General features: G+C 44.0%; 4 protein-coding genes and 1 pseudogene across 4 annotated transcripts; 2 read left to right on the top strand and 3 right to left on the bottom strand.

Moving 5' to 3' along the window:
- Positions 1-116: 116 nt before the first annotated feature.
- LOC138594253 (histone H2AX-like) lies at positions 117-20,135 on the top strand (annotated as a pseudogene).
- LOC138594475 (histone H1-like) lies at positions 1,731-2,351 on the bottom strand. The gene has a single exon (XM_069665573.1). It carries the CDS (start codon positions 2,349-2,351, stop codon positions 1,731-1,733), a length of 621 nt encoding a protein of 206 aa, XP_069521674.1.
- Positions 14,569-14,937, top strand: LOC138594544 (histone H2B 3-like). The gene has a single exon (XM_069665677.1). The coding sequence runs from the start codon at positions 14,569-14,571 to the stop codon at positions 14,935-14,937; it is 369 nt and encodes a 122-aa protein (XP_069521778.1).
- On the bottom strand, positions 15,799-16,110 carry LOC138595257 (histone H4). Its single transcript, XM_069666618.1, has one exon. It carries the CDS (start codon positions 16,108-16,110, stop codon positions 15,799-15,801), a length of 312 nt encoding a protein of 103 aa, XP_069522719.1.
- A 1,311-nt stretch (positions 20,136-21,446) lies between the features above and the next one.
- Positions 21,447-22,052, bottom strand: LOC138594541 (histone H1-like). The gene has a single exon (XM_069665670.1). It carries the CDS (start codon positions 22,050-22,052, stop codon positions 21,447-21,449), a length of 606 nt encoding a protein of 201 aa, XP_069521771.1.
- Between the last annotated feature and the right edge of the window lie 3,833 nt (positions 22,053-25,885).

The following is a 25,885-nucleotide window of genomic DNA, read 5'->3' as shown; positions in this document are numbered from 1 at the left end:
TCTTTTCTGGTTCGTCCGGTAGGAACCCTCCCGCGCTCCTCGGCATATAAAGGAGGGTTTCAGGCATCGGAGGCATTATTTCTCTGAGTCCCGACTCTTGAAAGAAGACTTAAACCATGAGTGGAAGGGGCAAAACAGGCGGAAAAGCCAGAGCCAAGGCCAAGACCCGCTCTTCTCGTGCCGGACTCCAGTTCCCAGTCGGCCGTGTTCACAGGCTGCTGCGCAAAGGTAACTATGCCCAGCGTGTGGGTGCCGGCGCCCCCGTCTACCTGGCGGCTGTATTGGAGTACCTGACCGCTGAGATCCTCGAGTTGGCCGGAAATGCTGCTCGCGACAACAAGAAGACCCGTATCATCCCCCGTCACCTGCAGCTGGCTGTCCGCAACGACGAGGAGCTCAACAAGCTACTGGGCGGAGTGACCATCGCTCAGGGCGGCGTGCTGCCCAACATCCAGGCTGTCCTGCTGCCCAAGAAGACCGAGAAGGCCACCAAGAAGTAGAGACCCACAACCGACAACACACAACGGCTCTTTTAAGAGCCACACACACACACCGACAATAAAAAGCAACGTTTCTATAGGCCTAACCATCTTTCAAAGTTTAAGTGCTGGTAAATAACTGCTCATCAAACCTTCAATTTACAAAAACAAACTACACACTTGGCCACGAAGACACAAAGGGACGCTGTGAGTCGTCTAAACCCTGAGGACGGGAATTAAGGCTGAGCACGTGGAAAAACGGCGGCAGATCATGAGGAGCACAACAAAGGCCAACCACACGACGGTCCTGAATTAGTTATTGCCAACTGAAACCCAATCGCAAATGTCTTCTGTTGTATACTTCTGATCTGAGGTAGACTACATTTTCATACACAGCTGATTTAGAAATGTCTTATGAGTGAAGATGCCCACTTTGCATTAACTACAATCAATGATGCAACAGAATATAAAGCTAAAACAAACAACACCCAGAGGTCCTGTTAACGATGTGAGAAAATTAAACCTAAATGAACGCTGAGGAATAACTGCATTAATGAATAATACGCATATAAGTAAATCGATGCTATTCTTAATATATTTAATACAAACTTACTCTTCATGTCTGTAAAAACATGTGAGAAATATAAAATAAATGTGGGCTCATGGGGGTAAAATCATACTTTTTTAATGTTTGCACAAGTAAACCTGATCATCAAACTAACCCACAAAAATGCAAATATCAGATCGAAATTGAGTCTGAAGAAAGTCTGAACCTTCCAAAGTCTGTTTATTTTTCCTTCTTTGTTTTTGCTGCACTGAGAAATTGTATTGTCTTTATATTTGTTGATCTTTCTTTGCTCACTATCGTAAACACAATAAACATAGTCTGTTTTTTTTTTTTCTGTTTATGATATAAGATATAATTTCACTGTAATGATCGAAATTAAGACGAGCAGGTAGACGAAGAAAGTTAATAAAAATGCCAATTCAATGAGCAGCAATAAACCCTTCAGTTAGATGTGTGTGTGGCTCCCAGTCCTAATATATCTGTTATTATAACAATGAATACACGTTATTTGTGATTGACATGCGGACATAAGCAGTGATTGAAAACATTTATGGATAGCATATTAAAGAATACTTATTTCTATTAAAAACACAGAGAGATATTCCGAAAGAGGAATGGACTCTTAGTGAGAGATGTGTGTGGCTCTTAAAAGAGCCTTTTGTGTTTGTTGAGGCGCTGACAGCTCACTTCTTCTTGGGTGCTGCCTTCTTGGCTTTGGGCTTGGCAGCCTTCTTTACGGGGGCTTTCTTGGCTGCAGGGGCCTTTTTCTGCACCTTCTTGGGGCTCTTAGCTGCCTTCTTGGGGCTCTTGGTGGCCTTCTTTGGGCTCTTGGCTGCCTTCTTGGCCGCTGCGGGTTTCTTGACTTTCTTCGGGGACTTCTTAGCGGCTGCTGGCTTCTTGGCTGCCGCTGTCTTGGGCTTCTTGGCCGCCGCTGCGGGCTTCTTGGCTTTAGGAGCGGCTTTCTTGACCGGCTTCTTGGCCTTCACCTCGGTCTTCTTGCTCATCTTGAAGGAGCCGGAGGCCCCGACGCCCTTGGTCTGGACCAGGACCCCCTCGATCACCAAGCTCTTGATAGCGGTTTTAACGCGGGACTTGTTCTTCTCCACATCGTAGCCTCCGGCGGCCAGAGCCTTCTTGACGGCAGCCGCGGACACGCCGCTCCGCTCCTTGGACGCGGACACAGTTTTAACGATGAGCTCCTTGACGCTGGGGCCGGCCGTCTTCGGCTTGGAGACCTTCTTCTTGGCCGCTTTGGCCGGGGCGGCGGCGGGAGCTGGAGCTGGAGCCGGAGCTTCTTCTGCCATTGTTTTCTCGGAGCTTCGTTCACAACACGGAGTGACTGAACTGTTGGAAAGTCCTGCACAGGAGGCTGGCCTTAAACACACCATGAGAACCGCGGAGACTCAACCCTGTGCCTCCTTAGAGCCGCCTGAATGCCGGGCCTCTTGTGTTTTCTCTTCCCCGATAAAAGAGTCCAAACTAAATGTGGGAGCCGCGCTGAAGGATGACAGTGAAGCAGCAGATAGCGGACTTGTGTCTCTACATATTGAAGTCATGTTCAGCTCTGCTGCTAGCTGCTTTTTCCTCTGTGGAGCCTCCAAACCTCACACATTCACCGCCGTGAGCAGCACTGCTCAGCGGCTTTTCGCGCTCATTTCTCTCCTAAAATGATTTAAAATCCACCAGAGCTCCGTGAAAAGTGGTTTTCCTGCTGGCCCACATGTTTGTTCAGGGACTCAAAGTAAAAACAACCATCAGCTGATGATCAGTTTGTGATTACATCAACTTCTTCTGGTCACAGCAAACACACTGATGATGGCTGAGGCCAGGCTTCCTGTCAGAGCTGCTCACTGTGTCTATATATTCATATGTTTATGATAATTAACATTTAATGTTCCAGCTGTATGTGGAGCACAGAACCTGATGTAGAACAGCTGCAGCGTTCAAGAGGCTCTGAATGTGACTAAAAATGCACTTTTAACATTTCATTGATACATTATTAATAATTTACCAGATTAAACTTCATGTTTTAACAAAAAAAAACAACGTCATTGGAGAAAATATGTCGACAGTAGGATTCAAATCTGCTGGTTTGATGCTCCACAGAATGACATTCATTCGAGGTTCAACGAGGAAGATCAATAACATTTAAAGGTAAAGGCTTAAAGATGGAAAATGTAATTGTACAGTGAAGTGTGATATAATTTAGAATCAGTGTCAATCTCTTTCATTATAAATGTTAAATGCCGTCCAACAGCGCAGCAGGACGCTTTATGTCTGATTCAGTCAAAGGTACAGTCTGTGCATAAGAAGTGTTGAAGTTATGTTTCAGGAAAATAATTGTTTTTCATACTTGATTCGACTTTGACATATTTGGAGGTGTAACTGTTCTTTTGTTCTCATTCTGTCGATGCTCTTGTTTGTTTTGTGTGGAGTGTCTCGTGAGCCCATGTGGGCTGGGCTCCTTTTTGTGCAGGACACGATGAAACTAAACTATAAAACAAAGGTAAGGAAACAGATTTATCCCTATCAATATTTATATTTAATCATTCAAAATATAATGTGACTCTAATATTATTCCTACATTTTTCCTTTCTTAAACTTTTAATCAGCTCCAAGCAGAGATTGGTCATCTGAGTCAAAAGCTTTAGTTCAATTAAAAATAAAGATGCATGATGTTGTTATTATTATCATTATTATTGTTAAATTCTGAAACACTAGTTTTAATAACAATGGGAAGTGGCAGAAATAGTGCTGTGCATAGGCATGAACCCTGACTGACATGTAGTCCGTACGAAATTATTGGAAATGAAGAGAGATCTGAGATTGTTTCTCAGCTGTCCCAGGTGAGTGCAGGTGGAGTTCTCTTTCACACATTCGCTCGGTATCTCACTATGGGGTACGCCCCTCTGCATAGTCCTCAGAAGCCCAATACCATTAAGCCAGCCACATTGGCTGGCAGTCGTGACGACTGCATCAAGAGGAGGGACATCTTCTCCCTACAAAGGGGCTGATGCAGTCTCACCAGATCATTCAAACACCTCTTCTCGCTTCTATCTCAGGAAGCCTTATGTCCCTTATGATTGCTAGTTTAACGGTCCACAGTTTGAGCTAACCACTCAATCGCTTGGCACAAATGTTTCTGTTTTGTGTACGGAACCCTGATTTCTTCACCATAGAAATCAAGGATTTCACGGACTAATAAAGAAGCTACTTTTACTGTCTCCATACAGCTAACTGTAGCTCACCTGTTAGCCTGTTACCAAACAGTAGCACCAAGCACCTTAGCCAAGCTAGCCACCTTCCTAGCATTAGCTAAGCCTGCCTCCACATTAGTTACAGCAACGAGCTTGCCTCCACACTAGCGTCCCGCGCAGCTAATCACTACTTCGGCTACAGTTCTGACATCGTCTCTCTCACCATGGCTCAGTCGAAGCTCATTGTACCGCCCGACAGCGCACAAGCCACACCGTTACTCACGCCTGTGCTAGCAGTTAAACACCCCTCACAGGACTGTGTATGCGGGGCTAAGATATCGGCTATGGACACTCACCCAATATGCGTTGCGTGCCTCGGAGTGCAGAACGCCCGGGCAGCGCTGGATATACCAGGCTCATGTGAGCACTGTAGCCGCTTCACTCTTAAGAGTCTCCGCCGGAGGCTGTCACGCCAGTCAAGCCTCGGTATCCAAGACCCGCTGTTAGCAACGGCGGCGCCCCCGATGGAATATCATGACTCAGCCACGCCAGGTACGAGCTGGGGCGACACTCACTGATCACTGCCTCAACCTCACCAAGTGCGCTGTGTAGTCAGCGGGGAGGGTCATGTCCACCATGATTGCCCAGGAAAGGGCCCGATGGCTCAACCTCTCTGACCTGTCTGACAAGCAAAAGCTTGACATCCTGGATGAGAGCATGGATCCAAGTGGGCTGTTTGGCACTGCTGTTGCGACCATGCAAAAGCGGTGTGAGGAGAAAAAGAAAGAGAGAGAAGCCCTGCAGCTTTGGCTTCCTAGGAAAACTCAGGCCTCTGTCACTCCTCGCCGAACCTTCACCCAACTGTGACTCAACAGGCCAGTGGCACAGCCTTCAAGATTCCCAGGCACCCAGCCCCCCAGCCTCCAGCGCAGAGTCAGCCAAGGCCACCAAACAAGGGACCCTGGCCAAAGAAATCCTTCGCCTTGGTGGCTGCTCAGGGGGGACCTCCAGCCCCTGGCCCCTCCCAGGGAGCAAGGAGGAAGAAGCGGGCCTAGCAACTCACTGATGCCATGTTGCCCTTCTTCAGCTCTGTTCCTGAGCCTGTTCCAGAGTGCAGCCTTCATGCAGCGTGCAGGGCCCAAGTTGGCGTCCACAGTTCAACGCCCCATGAAGAGAAAGAGAGACTGTTCACCTGTGGTAGCTGTTCACATGCTCCCTGTATGTCTCACAAGCACTCACATGTGTCCCACATCCATAAAGTCGGGCCCAGTGTAGCCAGGCATGTTGCCAAGGGCACTGGGGAATACAATAAAAAAAAAAAATACACTGTTGAAAAACAATGTAAAAAATAAAACACTGTGTGTCCCCTCTATTAGAGGTGACAGGCCATATAAGCACTGCATCAGTGCAGGCCTCCCACAGTGTTCCCCTTGCAGTCTGCCACACCACTCCTCCACAGGGGGGCACAAATGTACCCCCAGTGGCAGGGGCTACTGTGACAGCAACTCTTTCTGCAAGGAAAGAGAGCTGGCAAAGGTGTGGAGCATCCGCCTGGGTCCTATGGACAATAAACAGAGGATAAAGGCTCAAGTTTGCCATTGCCCCACCCCGCTTCACAGGGATTGTCTTCTCCTGTGCGCAGGGGAAATCAGCACTGATACTCAAGGAAGAGATATCATTTCTGTTGAAAAAAAAAGCAATACGAATTGTGCCTCAAGAGCAGAGCCAATGCGGCTTCTACTCGAGGTCTTTCCTTGTACCAAAAAAGGGGGGGGACAGGGCTCCGCCCTATCCTCGATCTGCGGGCTCTGAACAGACACCTAAGGTCATGCAAGTTCAGAATGCTGAGAGACACACACACACACACACACACACACACACACACACACACACACACACACACACACACACACACACACACACACACACACTGCACTGCTGCGTTTTGTGCACCCCAGCGACTGGTTCACTTCAGTCAACCTAAAGGACGCATATTTTCACATACCAATATATGCCCCTCACAGGATATTCCTGAGATTTGCCTTCCGAGACACAATCTACGACTATATGGTTATACCTTTCGGGCTTTCCCTAAGCCCTCGGGTATTTGTGAAGTGCACAGAGGCAGCTATTGCTGCTCTCAGACTGCAGGGCATACGCATAGCCATGTACATCGACGACTGGCTTTTGGCTGCAGAGTCCCACCAGGGGGCGCTAGAGCACACAAGGTTACTCCTGCAGCACCTGGAGAGCTTAGGGTTGAGAGTGAATCAGGAAAAGAGTGTGCTGACTCCAAGTCAAACAATCTCTTTCATTGGTCTGTCCCTGAATTCGGTTTCACTCAGGGCCCAATTGTCAGCAGAGAGAGTTAGAGCATTTTCAGCATGCCTAGCCCTCTTCCGCAGGGGAAAGTTGTTACCCTTCAGGACATGCCTACGTCTTCTGGGACTGATGGCATCAGCCATAGTGGTTATACCATTAGGCCATCTGTACATGGGGGTTTTCAGCGTTGGGTTGCATCCCTCGGGCTGAATCGCTCACTTCACAGGAATCGTTTTGTGTGGGTTTCAGTGGAATGTGTGGCAGCACTTCACCAGTGGAAACTATTTTTGACACAGGTGTGTCCAATGGGACCTGTCCTATCCAGGAAAGTGGCCATGACAGACGCATCCCTGCAGGGGTGGGGGGCCACCCAAGAGGGCAGAACTGTGAACGGGGTGTGGGCTTTCCACCTTTGTTTGACCCACATAAATTCCCTGGAACTCCTAGCAGTTTCCTTGGCACTGAAGCACTTTCTCCCCTTTATAAAGGGTCATCACGTGCTTGTAAGATCAGACAATACAACTGTGGTCGCATATATCAACAGACAAGGCGGACTGCGATCCTTCATTTGCACACATTGGCTCACAGACTGTTTTTGTGGAACAATGTGCATCTCCTGTCGTTGAAAGCCACCCATGTGCCAGGAGTACAGAATTGTGGGGCAGACCTACTCTCCAAAGGCAACCCTCATTACCTTCCTTACTGTCTCTTACTGGTTCTATGCATGTCACTGCGCTCTCTTTAGCGCATACTGTGCTGAGTGTGGGCTCCTCTGAGGGCCGTGAGTCGTCAGCCTAATCATTGGCAGTCGGTCTTCAAGATAAGCTTGACTGGCAATACAGGAGTCAGTATATCCAGATAGTGAGATACAAAGCGAATGTTTGAAAGAGAACTTTAGGTTACAAAGGGAACCCCGGTTCAACCCTCTTTGCCTGAAGCGAGAAAGAGGTGTGCTTATTTTGAATGATCTGGTGAGAATGCATCAGCCCCTTTGTGGGGAGAGGATGTCCCCCCTCTTGATGCAGTCATCACGACTGCCAGCCAATGTGGCTGGCGGATTGGTATTGGGCTTCTGAGGACTACGCAGAGGGGCGTACCCCATAGTGAGATACCTCACTCATGTTATCAGAGAACCGGGGTTACCTTTGTAACCTAAAGTTTCTTGTTCTCTTCTCCTGGGAGTCTTGTGTGGCTGTCGCTGTCCGAGGTGCTGAACTGACAGCAACCAAGTAGGTAGCACCTGTCTCTGTTCAGGGTGCTGCACCTGAGCTGCACTCAACGCCAACATGCTGTCTGTCCTGTAACTGTTGATGAAGCCAGTTCAACACCTCAAGACTCGCAGGAGAAGAGGACAGGAAGCTCCACCTGCAATCACCTGGGACGGAGCCATGTTAACAGAGTGTCGAGTCATTTTGTTCTTTCTTGATGGGATCCAATGGCAGATTGTTGAATCTCTCTGTAGTTCCCAGAAGTTATCAACAAATACAATCATCAGAGCAGAGTTGCGGCAGAACAGACCGTTTGTGATGCCCCATGATGCACCTGTGAACAAGTTTATGGATATATCACAATTCCATGCAGTTAGCAGAGAGAATACAGAGAGATCTGATCCTTCACATATTTTTAAAATGATATCGTCTGCTATGATTTTTATAACATGTCCTTTAAAATATCAGGTCATATATAACAAATATAGCATATCTCGAAAATGACATCACAAAATAAGAATTAAACCTCACAAAAACTGACTCATCAGGACCTTATCTGAAAATGTGCAGGACATGACACATCTGTACAGGAAGGGAAAGTAGTTTTAAGTTGTTGTTTTTTCTTTTGTAAATGTCAGACTGAAAGGTGAAGATTACTGACGGATCCTACTGGAAATTACAGACAACTTTCCCTGAAACTTCCTCATTGATGCACAACAAGCATGCACTTAAAATATTAAAATATATAAAAACATGTTTCATAGATTAAACTTCAGACTATTAAATGCATTTTTATTAAGTGGATATCTGGCTGAGGGATTTTAAGGCTTCAATGTTTTCACTATAAGGAGATATCTTATATAATACATTAGTTAGTTCTGACCAAATAATCTGATTGGACAAGAGGCATTCCATGAGCAATACAGAGAACATCATTGGGACTTTTCACTCTGTGTATCACTCCGCCTCAGCCAAGTGTTCTGAATACTGTTAATTAACATTACAGCAGACCGTGTATGTCTAAACTGATCAAGCTGGTACCTCTAAATCACACAGGAGACTCTTATCTCACTGGTTGATGATAAATTAAAACAAACAGATAAATGTACATGATAAAAACAGCAGATCTGTGGTAACATGTAGACACAGAGTGCAGGAGAATGTTTGTGTTGCTTGGCAACAACTGTCCAGTTTCAGTTAACTTGTGGAACTAGTTGAGTTAGTGGAGCAAAAAACAATCTGTTGTTGATTATTACTGTTGACTACTATTTGCCGCGGCTGTGATTATCTGCGGCCTCGTGCTTACGACCGAATGACAGCCGTGATGATATTCAGTACAACATCACTCCCTCTAATGTGATATTGATTAATCGTATCATCATCTCACCATCACAGTACCATTCTTCTGTTTATTTATTTAGTCCTAAAGAGCCTGAACACCTCCATCACTGCCTCCACCTGCAGATTCTACATACATATATGTTTATAAACAGACGTCGTTTCAGAGGCTCTGCGGCTTTTTTTTAAACTGAAGTGGTCAGACAGTCCAGTGAAAAGTCTCAGATTATTTAAAGAGAGAGAAATCAAAGCGAGTTTGATCATTGATGATTTTCCACTCTTATACTGCAAATGGTTACAAACTTTATTACATATGATTCTCATTCCAGAAGAATAAACTTGTTAGCAGCACAAGCTGCTGTGTTGGAGATTGTTAAATCTAGGTTTGGTATTTGTGTGTGTGTGTGTGTGTGTGTGTGTGTGTGTGTGTGTGTGTGTGTGTGTGTGTGTGTGTGTGTGTGTGTGTGTTTCTAATGTTGGTTTCCAGTTGAAAGATAAACTAGAACACACGGAAAAGCTTCTTTCATCGTCTTCAAAAGTCTGAGGAGGAGGCCATGTCACATCTCCTCAGCCTCATGGGCACGCTGTTTATCTGCCTTACACTGCTCCCAGCATCTGTTTAATCCACTACATGAAGCAGCAATCTGGGTCTTTATCCGTCTGCACAGTGAAGCTGATTCACAGGAGTATCACAGAAGTATAACCCAACAGCAAGTGTGTGAAATACACAGCAGGCTGGAGTTTCTGTCTGTAGTAATAGTATACACATAAGAACCTACGATTAAAGGGGGAACATATATAGGGAGGGACCCGCGAGATGTAAACAGGAAGTTAAATAAAGTTGCTAACGGCTACACTGGTAACTCATGTCATCCTTGCAGTACCTGAAGGTCTCATGTTCCACTGTTAGCAGAGACAGAAAGGCAGATGGCTGTCTCATGAACAAGTCCTCCACATGTTGAAAACATCAGTAGATCTACAAATTATATTTTACTCTTCTAAAAACATAATTGCTAAAGACTGCTCAGTAGAAATTAGATATTTGTGGGGACGCGATGTTAGCATCACTAAATTGGAAGATCCTGAACTGAGGATGACGATAGAGAGGCAGCTATGTATGAGGTTAGCAAGAGGTGTTTTAAATTGGTCAAAAATATACACATACATACACATACATAGAGTGTGGCATGGGGGTGAAGAAGGTGTCGCTCTGGTGCTCTTCAGTGTGGGGATCCAAGTCTGAAGTGATTGAAAAGATTTGAGGCTCTAATTAATATAAAGCCTGTATGTCTTCAGGGTTACAGACTCAGTAAAAACATGCCCATGTGTACAGGAGACATGCTGTCCCTGATTTAAGCTGCTGGTCAGTGGCGGCGCTAATGCTCTGAAGAGAGAATCATCGACTGCCAATGAAGATAAGAGGAAGAGGCGGACCATGTAGGGCCTCCTAGGAAAGGAAGAACCACCACAGACAACATCCTCCGATTATCAGAAGACATCCACAGAAACTTCAACAAAAAAGAAATAACCCTGGCAATATTCTTCGACATAGAAAAAGCATTTGACAAAGTATGGCATAACGGACTCAAATACCGACTACTGGACACCAACCTCAAACTCCCAAAACCCTCCCAATCCATCATTTCAAGCTTCCTCAATAACCGACAAATCAAAGTAAAAATTGCCTCCACCATCTCAACACCTTTCACCCCCCAAGCAGGAGTTCCCCAAGGTGCAGTTTTAAGTCCACTTCTCTTCCTTCTGTATGTCTCCGACATCTACTACCCCCCAGCCAACAAAGCTAACGTCTCACAGTTCGCCGACAATCTCTGTTACTGGTCAAGCTCCAAAACTCCACAATTAGCAGCCAAAAAACTCAACATATGCATAAATGAAATAGAAAACTGGTCAAATATGTGACGAATCAAACTAAACCCTGCCAAAACACAATGCCTCCTATTCACCTGCAGCCCAACAACAACATCAACTTAACACTATACAACCAGAAAATCAACATCGGCAAAGAAGCAACATTCCTAGGAGTAACATTTCAAAGCAACAACACCTAATAACAGACTCAACCACCTCAAAGCCCTCTGCGGAAAGCACGGCGCATCATCCTCTACAGTCATCAAAGTCTACCTGGCATACATCCGACCACTCTTTGAATACTCTGCCCCCGCCTGGATCACCATCTCAGACAACCAGCTACAACGACTTCAAACCATCCAGAACAAAGCACTAAAACTGGCACACAGGCACCCTTTCTACATCAGCAACCATTACATACACACCATGACAGGCATCCAAACCGTAAGACAAAGACAACAAGCAATAACACTGAAATACCTAAAGACAGCAACAAACAACCCCGCCCTCCAGAAGATCATTAAGGAAGCACGAGCAACAGCCAACACCACCCTGTCATCCATCCTACAGCTGGCCAAAGTCACTCAACCCCCCGTAATCGAGTAATCGAACCTACGAACAGAACACTATTCCACCACCACTAGTGCCTAAAATCACCTAATATCACTTAATATCACCCACACGCACACACACACACACACACACACACACACACACACACACACACACACACACACACACACACACACACACACACATATTAATGTAAGTGACACATCACGCACAAGTCGTTTTTTTTGTTTTTTTGTCCTTTTTGTTTGTCTGTGCCTTGGTCCACATCCGTCCTCCAACCTCAAGAGCCCCTCGGTTCCTTCCTCCCCTCTTAAAACCAGATAAGCCATGACCACCTACTATGGATAGAAAAGGGCACAGGCCCTGAGCTATCCCTCCAGGCTCATGATCTCTTACCTTACCTAGAGTGCATCCTTCGACTTTAAACCATCGACCAGTGACCATGAGTGGAAGAGGCAAAGGCGGCAAGGGACTCGGTAAAGGAGGCGCTAAGCGTCACCGAAAAGTCCTCCGTGATAACATCCAGGGAATCACGGATGACTTGGACAAACGAAACAGCACAGGACCTCCCAGTGACACAATGCTTACTATTCTGAATCTGTCATTACAGAACGCTTAATAATGATAAAGACACATTTTACATTATCAACACTTTTATTCAAGTAGCAGTTTCCCCTGTGGGTCCTGTAAACAAAACAAGTTACTTTATTTACATTAGAAACGGGACCTTAATTAACATAGGCGAAAACAACCATATGAGCCATTCGCCTTTTACGTACAAAATGTAGGCCTACTCATGACCTACATGAGACTTCTGATTACATTTTATTTCAAAGAAAATTAAGCAGGAACCAATAAAGAGCCTTTTATCGCCATATGTTAATTTAGGTGCTGTTTCTAATGTAAATAAGTTCCTTTTCTGTTCAGACCAACCCCCGAAACCTGTGAAACAACCCGAATTTACCCCTGGATATGGCAAACAGCCAGGTAAAGTGAAGAGTGATTCATGTACTTTTACTATAGCAGAGTTATTTACAGTGGCTTCACACGCCTCTTCATTCATCCTGTATAATAAATCTGAATGACATTAATGAAGCGAACATATTCAGATTGTTTGAGGCCTTTATGAAGGTAAAACTCATGTACAGGACAGACAGGCCTGAAGCCCAGCTGAAGCATCAGCCGCCACGCTCTGCTCATGATTCCAGTGTGAAGCCGCCTGAACCGTGTGTGTTTACTTTAAGGAATAGTGCAGCTTTGAGTACAGAGTATAACACACTAGGAGTCTTAAAAATCACTTGTGCAGTTTAAGTAGTCTTAATTTTTGGTCACACTTTGGTTCTTGTTTGATTGTTGCATCTATATTAAGCAGGGTGACCATGTGCAACATACATTAATCTCAGTTAATGAGAGGAGATGCATTGCACCAGATTTAGCTGATTAGCTCATTTCCATCTGCAGCCCGTGGGCAGGTAGACACAAGTGCCAAGCTTTTATGATACATATTTCAACATGTCGGGATGTCGTGTCACTTATTTAAAGCTAAAGTTTTGTGTCTTTACTGTGATCCAAATGTTACATTTCATAATTTGGTGCTTGAAGATAACTTTTCTATAAAAGGCCGAGTCTCGCTCTCAGTGACGATCCTGCCTGCTGATTTGATCAAACATTTAGAAAGAACAAACTTCAGTTCACTTTTTTAATGGGATTTTTTCTTTGATTTAATTCTCTTATTTGAGATTGAAGGTTTTAACCCTTTGTGTTATATCCCTTTTTTCTATTGAAGTAGGCTAATGTTTCCCCATCATGTCGGCCTTGGACTGACCCAACTCATTTCATTGTTTCTTTGTTCTCTAATAAAAATGTTGAGGTCTTTGTCCATAAAACTTTTGAATTCTGGCTCCTGAAATGGAGAAAATTTTTTCTTTTGTCTGTTTCAGTCCTTGTACTAAACTAGCCTGGACTAGTCGAGACTTCGGTCACCGTTCTGTCTTTAGATACATTACAAGAGAAGGTGGATCAAGCTTTTGTTGTACATTTGAAACATAAATATGTCAAACATTAATTTGAGTTACATTAATTTAGGCCTCCAGACATGTCATTAGTGCTTCCTCATGTTGTTGCTGGTGACGAGACAAAGACGACTCCGTGTTTAACCAGAGAATTATTTAGGATCTATCTGACAGAGCGAGTTTCTCATCAACCTGTCAGCATCTGAATCAAACAAGTGAGTCTCTTGTATAAAGGTGATGTGGGCTTCTTGGGCTTTATCATAAACACTTCTCTTCATTCTAGAGTGTTTACTATCAGGGACAAAATCATTTTACAACTCTCCTGATCAATCGAGCTTTATATTAGAGATATTTCGGTCCCGAACACTCCACTCCTATGGAGGAGGGCTGTCTGTATCAAATCAAATGTATCAAACGACCAACATTGGTCTATGGAACGTTTCGCTTGACCAAACGTGTGTGTGTGTGTGTGTGTGTGTGTGTGTGTGTGTGTGTGTGTGTGTGTGTGTGTGTGTGTGTGTGTGTGTGTGTGTGTGTGTGTGTGTGTGTCTGTCTGTCTGTCTGTGTCTCTCTCTCTCTCTCTCTCTCTCTCTCTCTCTCTCTCTCCGGACATTTCTCGGGTTATTTTCTTTGTGCTGTTAATCATCACTGCTGTTTGTTTCTTTCAGCGCGATGCAGGGTGCTATGTTGTGCTTGATTAGTGACCAAGCATCGGTCGGTCTACACTACGTCTCATGTAAATTGAGGCATCACTATACTGGGGATTATTATATTTACTGAAGACTTCGACAGACATAATAAACTCACTGTAGGGTTGGCGGTAAATGATTTCGGACAAAGCCCCCCCCCCCCCCCCCCCCCCCCGGGTGCTCGGACTGTGCTCACCAATCTCAGCCAATCCTGCGCAAGCGAGAGCACGAGCTTATTTGCATCAGGCACGTACATAAAGAGCGTCCCGACATTAGGAATTCTATCTGTCCCGGAGAACTACACCGAGCCACTATGCCAGAAACCGTCAAGGCGCCCAAGAAAGGCTCAAAGAAAGCCGTGTCGAAAGCCACCAAGACCGGCAAGAAGAGGAGAAAGACCAGGAGGGAGAGCTATGCTATCTACGTGTACAAGGTCCTGAAGCAGGTCCACCCCGACACCGGGATCTCCTCTAAAGCCATGGGCATCATGAACTCCTTTGTGAGCGACATCTTTGAGCGCATCGCCGGTGAGGCCTCCCGTCTGGCTCACTACAACAAGCGCTCCACCATCACCTCCAGGGAGATCCAGACCGCCGTCCGCCTGCTGCTGCCCGGTGAGCTGGCCAAGCACGCTGTGTCTGAGGGAACCAAGGCGGTGACCAAGTACACCAGCTCCAAGTGAACCCGCTGATATCTGTTACAACCCAACGGTCCTTTTCAGGACCACCCACCACTAAGCTACGAGCTTTATTCTATACATTTCTTCATCATCATCATCATGATCCAATACGTACAGTAAGCATTGAATATTGGATTAAGTTACGGGAGTAAGAAATGTGCCCGCTCAAAACATGGACCGGAAGTTGCACGGTCCGTCTGCTGCTCCGTAAAGCCACTGTTGTGTGGGAGACCGGGAGTCATTGCAACACACCTAATTCCTTCAATAAGAATCAAGCTAGTGATGAAACATACTCAGTAGGGTTCTCTCTGCCTACTAAAAAGGAGCACGATCACTGCACTGTTTAACTGAACATTACCTCCACATTTAATTGTGTTAATCAGTTAACATTTCATACAAGCTTAGACTGTCCGTGACTCATCTGAGTAAAATTGACTTAATTCAAAATCGAGTTTCCACGAGAAGTTGAATGAAAAATAGATACCACAGCAGATTAAGCTTATTATGTTCCAATAACTGAGTTTATTCCTTATATTTAATACGATTATTTTGCTCCGCAAACATAACGCACATTAAAATGACGTATTTCAATTAAACAGTTATAAAGGGAAATGATGCCCCCAGTCCCCCCTACTTGTCCTTGTAGCATGTCAATGTCTTCAATAATCGAGTGAAAGAACCTTTAACTCTTTGAATTTGCCCACATACTCAATAGTCCTTATTCTTTTCATCGTTATGTATCCTACATTATGACTTGTGCTTAGGTCGCCTCACTATATTTAACAATCACAGACAGGAATGACTCCTCAAGTAAAGTGTGTGGCTCTTAAAAGAGCCTTTGTGTTGTTGTAGGTCAGTGAATGTTTAACCTCCGAAGCCGTACAGAGTGCGTCCCTGTCTCTTCAGAGCGTACACCACATCCATGGCGGTCACGGTCTTTCTCTTAGCGTGCTCGGTGTAGGTGACGGCATCACGGATGACGTTCTCCAGGAACACCTTCAACACACCGCGGGTCTCCTCGTAGATCAGACCGGAGATGCGCTTCACTCCACCACGGCGAGCCAGACGGCGGATAGCGGGCTTGGTGATTCCCTGGATGTTATCACGGAGGACTTTACGATGACGCTTAGCGCCTCCTTTACCGAGTCCTTTCCCGCCTTTGCCTCTTCCACTCATTGTCACGTGTTTATGGTTTCAAAACGAATGAAGCTCTCTGGCCGATTCACAGCTACATATATCTTGTCTGAGGACCTAATAGAAGACACGGTCCGCCTTTTCTTCTCTTCCTGTCAGTCGATGATTCTCTCTTCAGAGCATTAGCGCCCCCACTGACCAGCAGCTTGAATCAGGGACAGCATGTCTCCTGTAAAAGTGACTGAGCTCCACATCGTCCAGTGGTGGAAGAAGTCTTTACATATTTGACTTCAGTAAAAGTTTCATAACAGCAGTTTAAGAAAAACAAGTAACAGTTTGACATCATATTAAAACTACTTTAAACATATTTCCCTGACTTCATACAACAGCCTTTCTATTTCCATCCTCATTTCAGGATCTTACAACCACTTAGTGATGCTGACATCATGTCTCCACCAACAACAAACTTTACTGAGCTGTCTTTGGCAATAATAATGTCAGAAAATTAAAATGTAATTTGCAGATCTACTGATGTTTTAACATGTGGAGGACTTCATGAGAGAGCCGTGTCTCTGTCTGAGACCTGTATTTCAAAGACTTCACTGAAATATGTGCAGCGTGGGCCCACTCACCGTCTTGAGTTGGGCCTCTTGTATGACTTTAATTCAGACCAGACAATTTTCTTCTGCCATTCACAGAGTTAGTGGGACCAGGATCTGGAGGCCCGTGTGTATAACATCTGGAGTTACAGTATGTATCTTATATTCTTTCAACAACAACAACAACAACAACAACAACAACAACACAAAGGCTCTTTTAAGAGCCGCACACTGAATCAATAAGAGCTGATTTCCACGTTGTGAAACCAAGCAAATTTCTCACTGCTATCTTAAATGATATGAAGATTGAAAATGAGGTGAAATGAGCCTAATTATCAAAACATACATCTGCCCACTTTTCTGAATTTAATTCAAGTTTTCTCGAGTAATTTCTGTGTGATAATGAAAAAAAAAACGGGAAACTCAAGGTCCTTCTTCGATGCTTTTACTTGATCAGGCATTTTCTCTTCATAGGAAATTCACCTTTGAATGACTCTATCATGAACAGTAGACTGCGCTGTTCCTCGCATCAGACTGAGTTTCAAAAAACAACCAGTTAAGTGTGAAACAAGGTGGTGTCTGACTAAAGCCCCTTTCACACTGCCAGTTCAAGGCGCGATTATGACGCCTCTGTTACATTCTGTCTTCTATGTAAAACACAGGAGGCGGAATGTTGGGGCGAAGTCGTTACACCTCTGAGCCGGCACCGGAGGTAGTAACAGAGGTGAAAGGGCGTCTGGGTGAACAGCGGAGCCGGCAGGGCGGAACAGCAACATGTGTGTGTCTTTGAAGCACATGCTGTTTGTTTACACCTCGCGCACACTGAGTAAAAACACACGCTGGGGCGGCTTTACGCCGGGGTTGCTTGGTCCAATGTAAAATGTCAAAGGCTTGCATGACAGCGGAGCTTCGTTACAGCATCACTGTTTTATGACAAATCCATGCCTCTGTCCTTGGTGCTGAAGTTGCAGAGGGATTCATAATTGTGGCTTTTTCTCTCAATCCTGTCCTTCTGTCAATTCAATCTTGATTAATAATTTTACATCAAATTCACTCAATAAATGCTCTATTATTATTATTATTATTATTATTACTATTATACTACAATGAAACAGTTATGGGCTAAAGTGGTGTCACCCTCATGATTAAGGTTCACGTAGCAATGTAAACAGTTGCAGAAGAGCAAGATAATCAGAGACACACTGCCTGTAATCGTCCTATAATAATCCTGACCATTCAGTTGTGTCTGTGTTACTATTGAGCCAACTCAACAACAAAGTGTTTGGGGGAGACATGACTACAGAAGGAAAATAGTTGTGCTATAACCTGGAGGTTTGGTTAGCGGTTAGATTTAACTTTAGGTACCCCGAACGAGCCCGGAAAATCAGCTACTGCCTGTAGGTATTTTCTTTCCACAACGTTATTAAAACGTAATTATTCTAGATGGAATCATACATATATAATAAAATATTGTATCAGAACCATATCTTTAGAATAATATCAGAAGAATAATTTGTAGTTTTATTTTTTTTCTCCAAAAAAATATTCACTAGCACTAATTCTTAACCCTGTAAGAACCACTGTTGCAAAATATCTGTTGATATGATTTTTTCTTAAAGACAACAGTAACTCAGTCAGTCTGATTGTTTATCCTCACAATGTTTCCTCCTTTGTAGTATTTCAACTCTGCCTTAAACAGCCTATATGTCACTGATCCAGGACCTTCTCATGAGCTTGTTGTTTGGGGCAGAAAAGGGTTCTGAGGACAACTTTGTTCAGTGTCAGGTGAGAATGGTTTGGGGGGTGCAACTTCATTGTTGAGGCAAAGGTGAGAACGGTCCAGGAAGAGGAGGTGTAAGTGATCTGGCAATGATAAATGGATTCCCTTTTTTATGATAAGTGGAGGAGAACAAACAAGACTGACTGTTGTTGTAAATTAGACGTCTGGTTTCTGTATGCATGTATGTGTTGACAAAGTTTTAATACAAATAGGGAAGCCAAACCGGAGAATCACTGAGACATTAGCCTTTGAATAAGAATACAGCCTGCACTTAGAGGCAAACATATATGTTATAAATTCTTCCATGCGTCAAATCTGGTCAGGGTGGGCAATTGTGCATAAACTGACAGTATGAAGGCTGTTGACTTAAATATTCAATAGTGATATTAAAATACGGTTTATGGTGCAGTTTAAATTAATAAAACTACTGAAATGTTTTAACACACGCAGCAGAGGAATGATCTCTTGAGGCAGAGTGAGGTGGCTCTTAAAAGAGCCGTTGTGGTTCGTCCTGCTGCAGCAGCAGAAAGTTTAAGCTCGCTCTCCACGGATGCGGCGGGCCAGCTGGATGTCTTTGGGCATGATGGTGACCCTCTTGGCGTGGATGGCGCACAGGTTGGTGTCCTCAAACAGGCCGACCAGGTAAGCCTCGCTGGACTCCTGCAGAGCCATGACAGCGGAGCTCTGGAAGCGCAGGTCGGTCTTGAAGTCCTGAGCGATCTCTCTGACCAGGCGCTGGAAAGGCAGCTTGCGGATCAGCAGCTCCGTGGACTTCTGGTAGCGTCGGATCTCTCGAAGAGCCACGGTACCGGGCCTGTAACGGTGAGGCTTCTTCACGCCGCCGGTGGCCGGGGCGCTCTTACGGGCAGCTTTGGTAGCTAGCTGCTTCCTCGGGGCTTTGCCTCCGGTGGATTTACGAGCGGTCTGCTTGGTTCTTGCCATCTTCTCTTCTTTCTCTGAACAGGAGAAAAGTGTAACAGAGAGAGGAGACGCGCTCCTCTTAAACTGGAGGAGCGGCTGTGAAAGGGTGACGCTGGTTCACACCTCCGGACCCTGATTGGTGCTGGACTGCTGCTGGAGCTCAGCCCCGCCTGGAGGAGCGACTCACCACCTCAATCCCCGCAGCTTATTGGAGGAAAATTGTACCGAAACTGGACGCAGCCCCCATTCTCGTCTCCGCTGGAATTCTCTTTTCTGGTTCGTCCGGTAGGAACCCTCCCGCGCTCCTCGGCATATAAAGGAGGGTTTCAGGCATCGGAGGCATTATTTCTCTGAGTCCCGACTCTTGAAAGAAGACTTAAACCATGAGTGGAAGGGGCAAAACAGGCGGAAAAGCCAGAGCCAAGGCCAAGACCCGTTCCTCCCGTGCCGGACTCCAGTTCCCAGTCGGCCGTGTTCACAGGCTGCTGCGCAAAGGTAACTATGCCCAGCGTGTGGGTGCCGGCGCACCCGTCTACCTGGCGGCTGTATTGGAGTATTTGACCGCTGAGATCCTCGAGTTGGCCGGAAATGCTGCTCGCGACAACAAGAAGACCCGTATCATCCCCCGTCACCTGCAGCTGGCTGTCCGCAACGACGAGGAGCTCAACAAGCTACTGGGCGGAGTGACCATCGCTCAGGGCGGCGTGCTGCCCAACATCCAGGCTGTCCTGCTGCCCAAGAAGACCGAGAAGGCCACCAAGAAGTAGAGACCCACAACCGACAACACACAACGGCTCTTTTAAGAGCCACACACCGACAATAAAAAGCAACGTTTCTATAGGCCTAACCATCTTTCAAAGTTTAAGTGCTGGTAAATAACTGCGCATCAAACCTTCAATTTACAAAAACAAACTACACACTTGGCCACGAAGACACAAAGGGACGCTGTGAGTCGTCTAAACCCTGAGGACGGGAATTAAGACTGAGCACGTGGAAAAACGGCGGCAGATCATGAGGAGCACAACAAAGGCCAACCACACGACGGTCCTGAATTAAAGTTATTGCCAACTGAAACCCAATCGCAAATGTCTTCTGTTGTATACTTCTGTTCTGAGGTAGACTACATTTTCATACACAGCTGATTTAGAAATGTCTTATGAGTGAAGATGCCCACTTTGCATTAACCACAATCAATGATGCAACAGAGAATATAAAGCTAAAACAAACAACACCCAGAGGTCCTGTTAACGATGTGAGAAAATTAAACCTAAATGAACGCTGAGGAATAACTGCATTAATGAATAATACGCATTTAATTAAGTAAATCGATGCTATTCTTAATATATTTAATACAAACTTACTCTTCATGTCTGTAAAAACATGTGAGAAATATAATCAAATAAATGTGGGCTGATGGGGGTAAATTCATACTTTGCGACCAAGTAAACCTGATCATCAAAGTAACCCAAAGGTCCTTTTGAGGAATAAAATACTTCATGTTTAAATACATGAAGAAGAAAGCATTAATAAAGCACAAAGATGCAAAGATCAGATCGAAATGAGTCTGAAGAAAGTGACTGAACCTTCTAAAGTCTGTTTATTTTTCCTTCTTTGTATTTGCTGCACTGAGAGATTTTATTGTCTTTATATTTGTTGATCTTTCTTTGCTCACTATAGTAAACACAACAAACAGTCTGCTTTTTTTTTTTTTTTTTTTTTACTGTTAATGATGTAAGATATAATTTGACTAATGATCAAAATGAAGACGAGCAGGTCGACGAAGTAAATTAATAAAAATAATGCCAATTGAATGAGCAGCAATAAACTCTTCAGTTCGAGATGTGTGTTGCTCCCAGTCCTAATATATCAGTAAATATAACAATAAATCCAAGTTATTTGTGATACATTTTAAACATGCAGACATAAACAGTGATTGTAAACATTTCTAGACAGCATATTAAAGAATAGTTATTAATGTTAAAAACACAGAGAGATATTCCGAAAGAGGAATGGACTCTTAGTGAAAGATGTGTGTGGCTCTTAAAAGAGCCTTTTGTGTTTGTTGAGGCGCTGACAGCTCACTTCTTCTTGGGTGCTGCCTTCTTGGCTTTGGGCTTGGCAGCCTTCTTTGCGGGGGCTTTCTTGGCTGCAGGGGCCTTTTTCAGCACCTTCTTGGGGCTCTTGGCTGCCTTCTTTGGGCTCTTGGTGGCCTTCTTGGGGCTCTTGGTTGCCTTCTTGACCGCTGCGGGTTTCTTGACTTTCTTCGGAGACTTCTTAGCGGCTACTGGCTTCTTGGGCTTCTTGGCCGCTGCGGGTTTCTTGGCTACGGGCTTCTTGGCTTTAGGAGCGGCTTTCTTGACCGGCTTCTTGGCCTTCACCTCGGTCTTCTTGCTCATCTTGAAGGAGCCGGAGGCCCCGATGCCCTTGGTCTGGACCAGAACCCCCTTGATCACCAGGCTCTTGATGGCGGTCTTGACGCGGGACTTGTTCTTCTCCACATCGTAGCCTCCGGCAGCCAGAGCCTTCTTGACGGCGGCAGCTGACATGCCGCTCCGCTCCTTGGACGCGGACACAGCTTTAACGATGAGCTCGTTGACGCTGGGGCCGGCCTTCTTCGGCTTGGAGACCTTCTTCTTGGCCGCTTTGGCCGGGGCGGCGGCGGGAGCTGGTGCTTCTTCTGCCATTGTTGTCTCAGAGCTTCGTTCACAACACGGGGTGACTGAACTGTTAGAAAGTCCTGCGCAGGAGGCTGGCCTTAAACACACCATGGGAACCGTGGAGACTCAACCCAGCGCGTGCCTCTTCTGAGTTGTGTGGATGCCGGGCCTCTTGTGTTTTCTCTTCCCCGTTAAAAGAGTCCAAACTAAATGTGGGAGCCGCGCTGAAGGATGACAGTGAAGCAGCAGATAGCGGACTTGTGTCTCTTCATATTGAAGTCATGTTGAGCTCTGCTGCTCGCTGCTTTTTCTCTGTGGAGCCTCCACACCTCACTTATTCACCGCCGTGGGCAGCACTGCTCAGCTGCTTTTCGCGCTCATATCTCTCCTAAAATGATTTAAAATCCATCAGAGCTCCGTGAAAAGTTGTTTTCCGGCTGGCCCACATGTTTGTTCAGGGACTCCAAGTAAAAACAATCATCAGCTGATGATCAGTTTGTGATTAAATCAACTTCTTCTGGTCGCAGCAAACACACTGATGATGGCTGAGGCCTGTGCTGCAGGTCGGCGAGGCTTCCCGTCAGTGCTGTTCTACGGTTGTGAATAATAATAATAATAATAATAATAATAATAATAATAATAATAATAATAATAATAATAATTGTTCTTTCAATAATACATGTTTGTATATTGCAACATATTTATCTGCAGTAGTAACACGTGTGTTCAGTATAACACTGTATTTACGGTTAGATAAATAAACACACTCACCAACAGAGCTCTGATATAATACCATCTATGATCTTCAGCCAGTGCTGAAAAGAGGCCCTACATATTGTTATACTGATAAACGTAGTAGAGGTCGACCGATAGTGGATTTTTAAAGGCCGATATAATAACGATAGTTTGTTCGAGGAAAAAGCCGATAGTCGATTAATCGGCCAGTATCTCCCTACCCCACGAAAAAAAATTGAAACTAATTTAAATAAACAATCTTTATCTTTATTACATGTCCTTACACATATCTGTTGAACTGAAAGTCTATTTCAAATTAATAACAAAATAAAAACATCAATCTGGAACAGAACATGGATCTCAAAGAGTAATCAATACCTAAATAAATAAAATAAGTAGTAAAGAAAATATAATCTGCAAATGAACATCTAACTCAAATTTTTGTGCCCACATTGTGCCTTTCCTCAGCTAAATAGTCCCATAGAGGGACTGTGTTTCCTTCATCTGGCGTCTAATGTAAGAAACAAACATGTAAATCAATTCAATATAGCTATTAACTAAATAGGCTATCAAATAGATAATGTATATATATATATAACTTTATTATTTACTTTTATATATTTAATATTTATTTCAGTCTACATGAATGATTTAAGTTGCATTTTATTAATCATTTTTAAATTGAAATGATACTGCAGTTGTTTTCTTAAAGTTGCTGGTTTAATAAAACCTTTCTGATAAAGTAAAGTTTTACTAAAGTTACAAATGAATGGTTATTATCATCACAGAAGCTTTCTGGCATATATTTGTCGCCCCTGCGTCAGTCTCTCGCTCCTTTCCTTTAACTTTACCTACACATTGTTCACAACAGTTTGTGTTAACGTCGTGGCGTGCTTTACTCCTACAACAGCCTTATGCAAACGCCGGTTTTTAATAAACCCGTTTTTTGCCATTTCGACTGTAGCGTATATCAGGCCAGATGCTGTGCATCCCGTTACATTTTTAAATACCACTCTTTCAAACTATTAGTGTTTGTGCACATTACCGGAGTGAGGAGGATCATAAAAAAAGTGTGAATTCATGTCATGAATGGACAGTTGACGTTACGTGGTTGGATTATTTAGAAGAGAGAACGGCAAATTGGTAAGTCATTTAAGTAACAGTTAAATGATTTATTTTCCTCCCTGCCTGCCCGTCTTGTATCGTGGAGAGCTTGTTACGTTATATTCCAGAGATAACTTTTGAGGGGAGAAATAAACTGAAACGAGTCAGATATAATATGAATCACGTACAACTTGTCAGCTGTTCCCCGGTGCAGCAAAGGTTTAGCCCCCACCTGCCCGGTCTCCACGTACGAGTGGCATTTCATGTTTTTTTTATGATCCCATTAGTTGTGCAAGGCTTGCACTCACTGCTAGCCAAATTGTAGCGAGCTTGCTAACTAAACAGAGATGGCAGCAGCATGAGTTCGGCAGAAAAGCAGTAAAAGTTATTGATAGTCTAATTCATTAATAATGCAATACTATAAACAACAACCTTATCATGATCATACTTTGTGAATAAAGCTGTGTTATGAAGTTAACTTTAATTCATTATCCCAGGTACCTGCATTACCTGTATGTCACGTATGGAGACTCCATTAAAAAGGCGAATGCACGCGATGTACGTCCCTGCCTGAGGCTGCACAGCCATCGGCCACTATCGGAGCCCAGATCCGCTGATGATTATAGTTTTTAATAAGTCCTATCGGGGCCGATTAATCGGCCAAAACGATCAATCGGTCAACCTCTAACACGTAGTGTTAATGAATTATAAAAACATTGTGATTGGAGGAAAATATGTTGACAGTAAGATTAAAAGCTGCTGCACCCAATGACATAATAATCGTCAGACTCAAATATATTTTGTTAAAATAAACAAACACTGTTAATGAGAACTAAACATTTATTGAAGCCCACAGCTTTTTATTTTCATGCAAACCAACTCTTTAGATACAATTATTAGAGTTCTTTCTGTTGTTTCAACTATAATATTCTATTTTACAAATATTTTCAAAAAGATAAAAAGCATTTCCCTAATTTATAGATTTTTAATCTGCTGAATTGTTCCTTCAGAAATGTAATATGCCCATCTGCAGACTTTCAGCATGTGGAGGTCTTCTGTTGTAACAGCTCTGCTCTTGAGGACACACTTGACAAAGCTTCATTTTAACATTTTACAAATCTGCATCATGATGTTGAAATTTCAGCGAAGGTAAGACCCGTTGATTAAAGTCAATCACAAGAAAAAGGGTTCATTTATCTGTCAACAATGCAGCACGCAAAAAAGACTGGAAGTCGTTTATCCCGTTCACCTTGACACATTTGTTCTTTCTTGATGGGATCCAATGGCAGATTGTTGAATCTCTCCGTAGTTTCCAGAAGTTATCAATAAATACAATCATCAGAGCAGAGTTGCGGCAGAACAGACCGTTTGCACCATGATGCACTGGTGAACAAGTTTATGGATATATCACAATTTCATGCAGTTAACAGAGAATACAGAGAGATCTGATCCTTCACAGATTTTTAAAAAGATGTCATCTGCTATGATTTTTGTAACACATCCTTTAAAATATCAGGTAATATGTAACAAAGATAGTAGATCTGGAAAATGACATCATCAAAGGAGATTTCAACCTTACAAAAACTGACTCATCAGGACCTTCTCTGGAAATGTGCAGGACATGACACATCTGTACAGGAGGGGAAAGTAGTTTAAAGTTGTTGTTTTTTTTCTTTTGCAAATGTCAGACTGAAAGGTGACGATTACTGTGAGCTCCTACTGGAAATTACAGACATGTTAACCTTCCCTGACACTTCCTCATTGATGCACAACAAACATGCACTTAAAATATTAAAAGATATAAAAACATGTTTCATAAATTAAACTTCAGGTTATTAAATGCATATGTATAAAGTAGATATCTGGATGAGGGACTTTAAGTCTCATATTGTATAACAGTAAGTTTTGACCAAGTAATCTGATTGGACAAGAGGCATTCCATGAGTGGCGATATAGAGAACATCACTGCGACTTTTTACTCTGTGTATCACTCCGCCTCAGCCAGGTGTTCTGAATACTGT

The sequence above is a fragment of the Semicossyphus pulcher genome, unplaced genomic scaffold (assembly GCF_022749685.1).
Source record: "Semicossyphus pulcher isolate SPU_LCO1_2020_fin unplaced genomic scaffold, fSemPul1.0.p SCAF_17, whole genome shotgun sequence".
Classification (NCBI taxonomy): domain Eukaryota; kingdom Metazoa; phylum Chordata; class Actinopteri; order Labriformes; family Labridae; genus Semicossyphus; species Semicossyphus pulcher.
The sequence above is the reverse complement of the archived record's forward strand: the minus strand, read 5'-3'. Positions and strand labels throughout refer to the sequence as shown.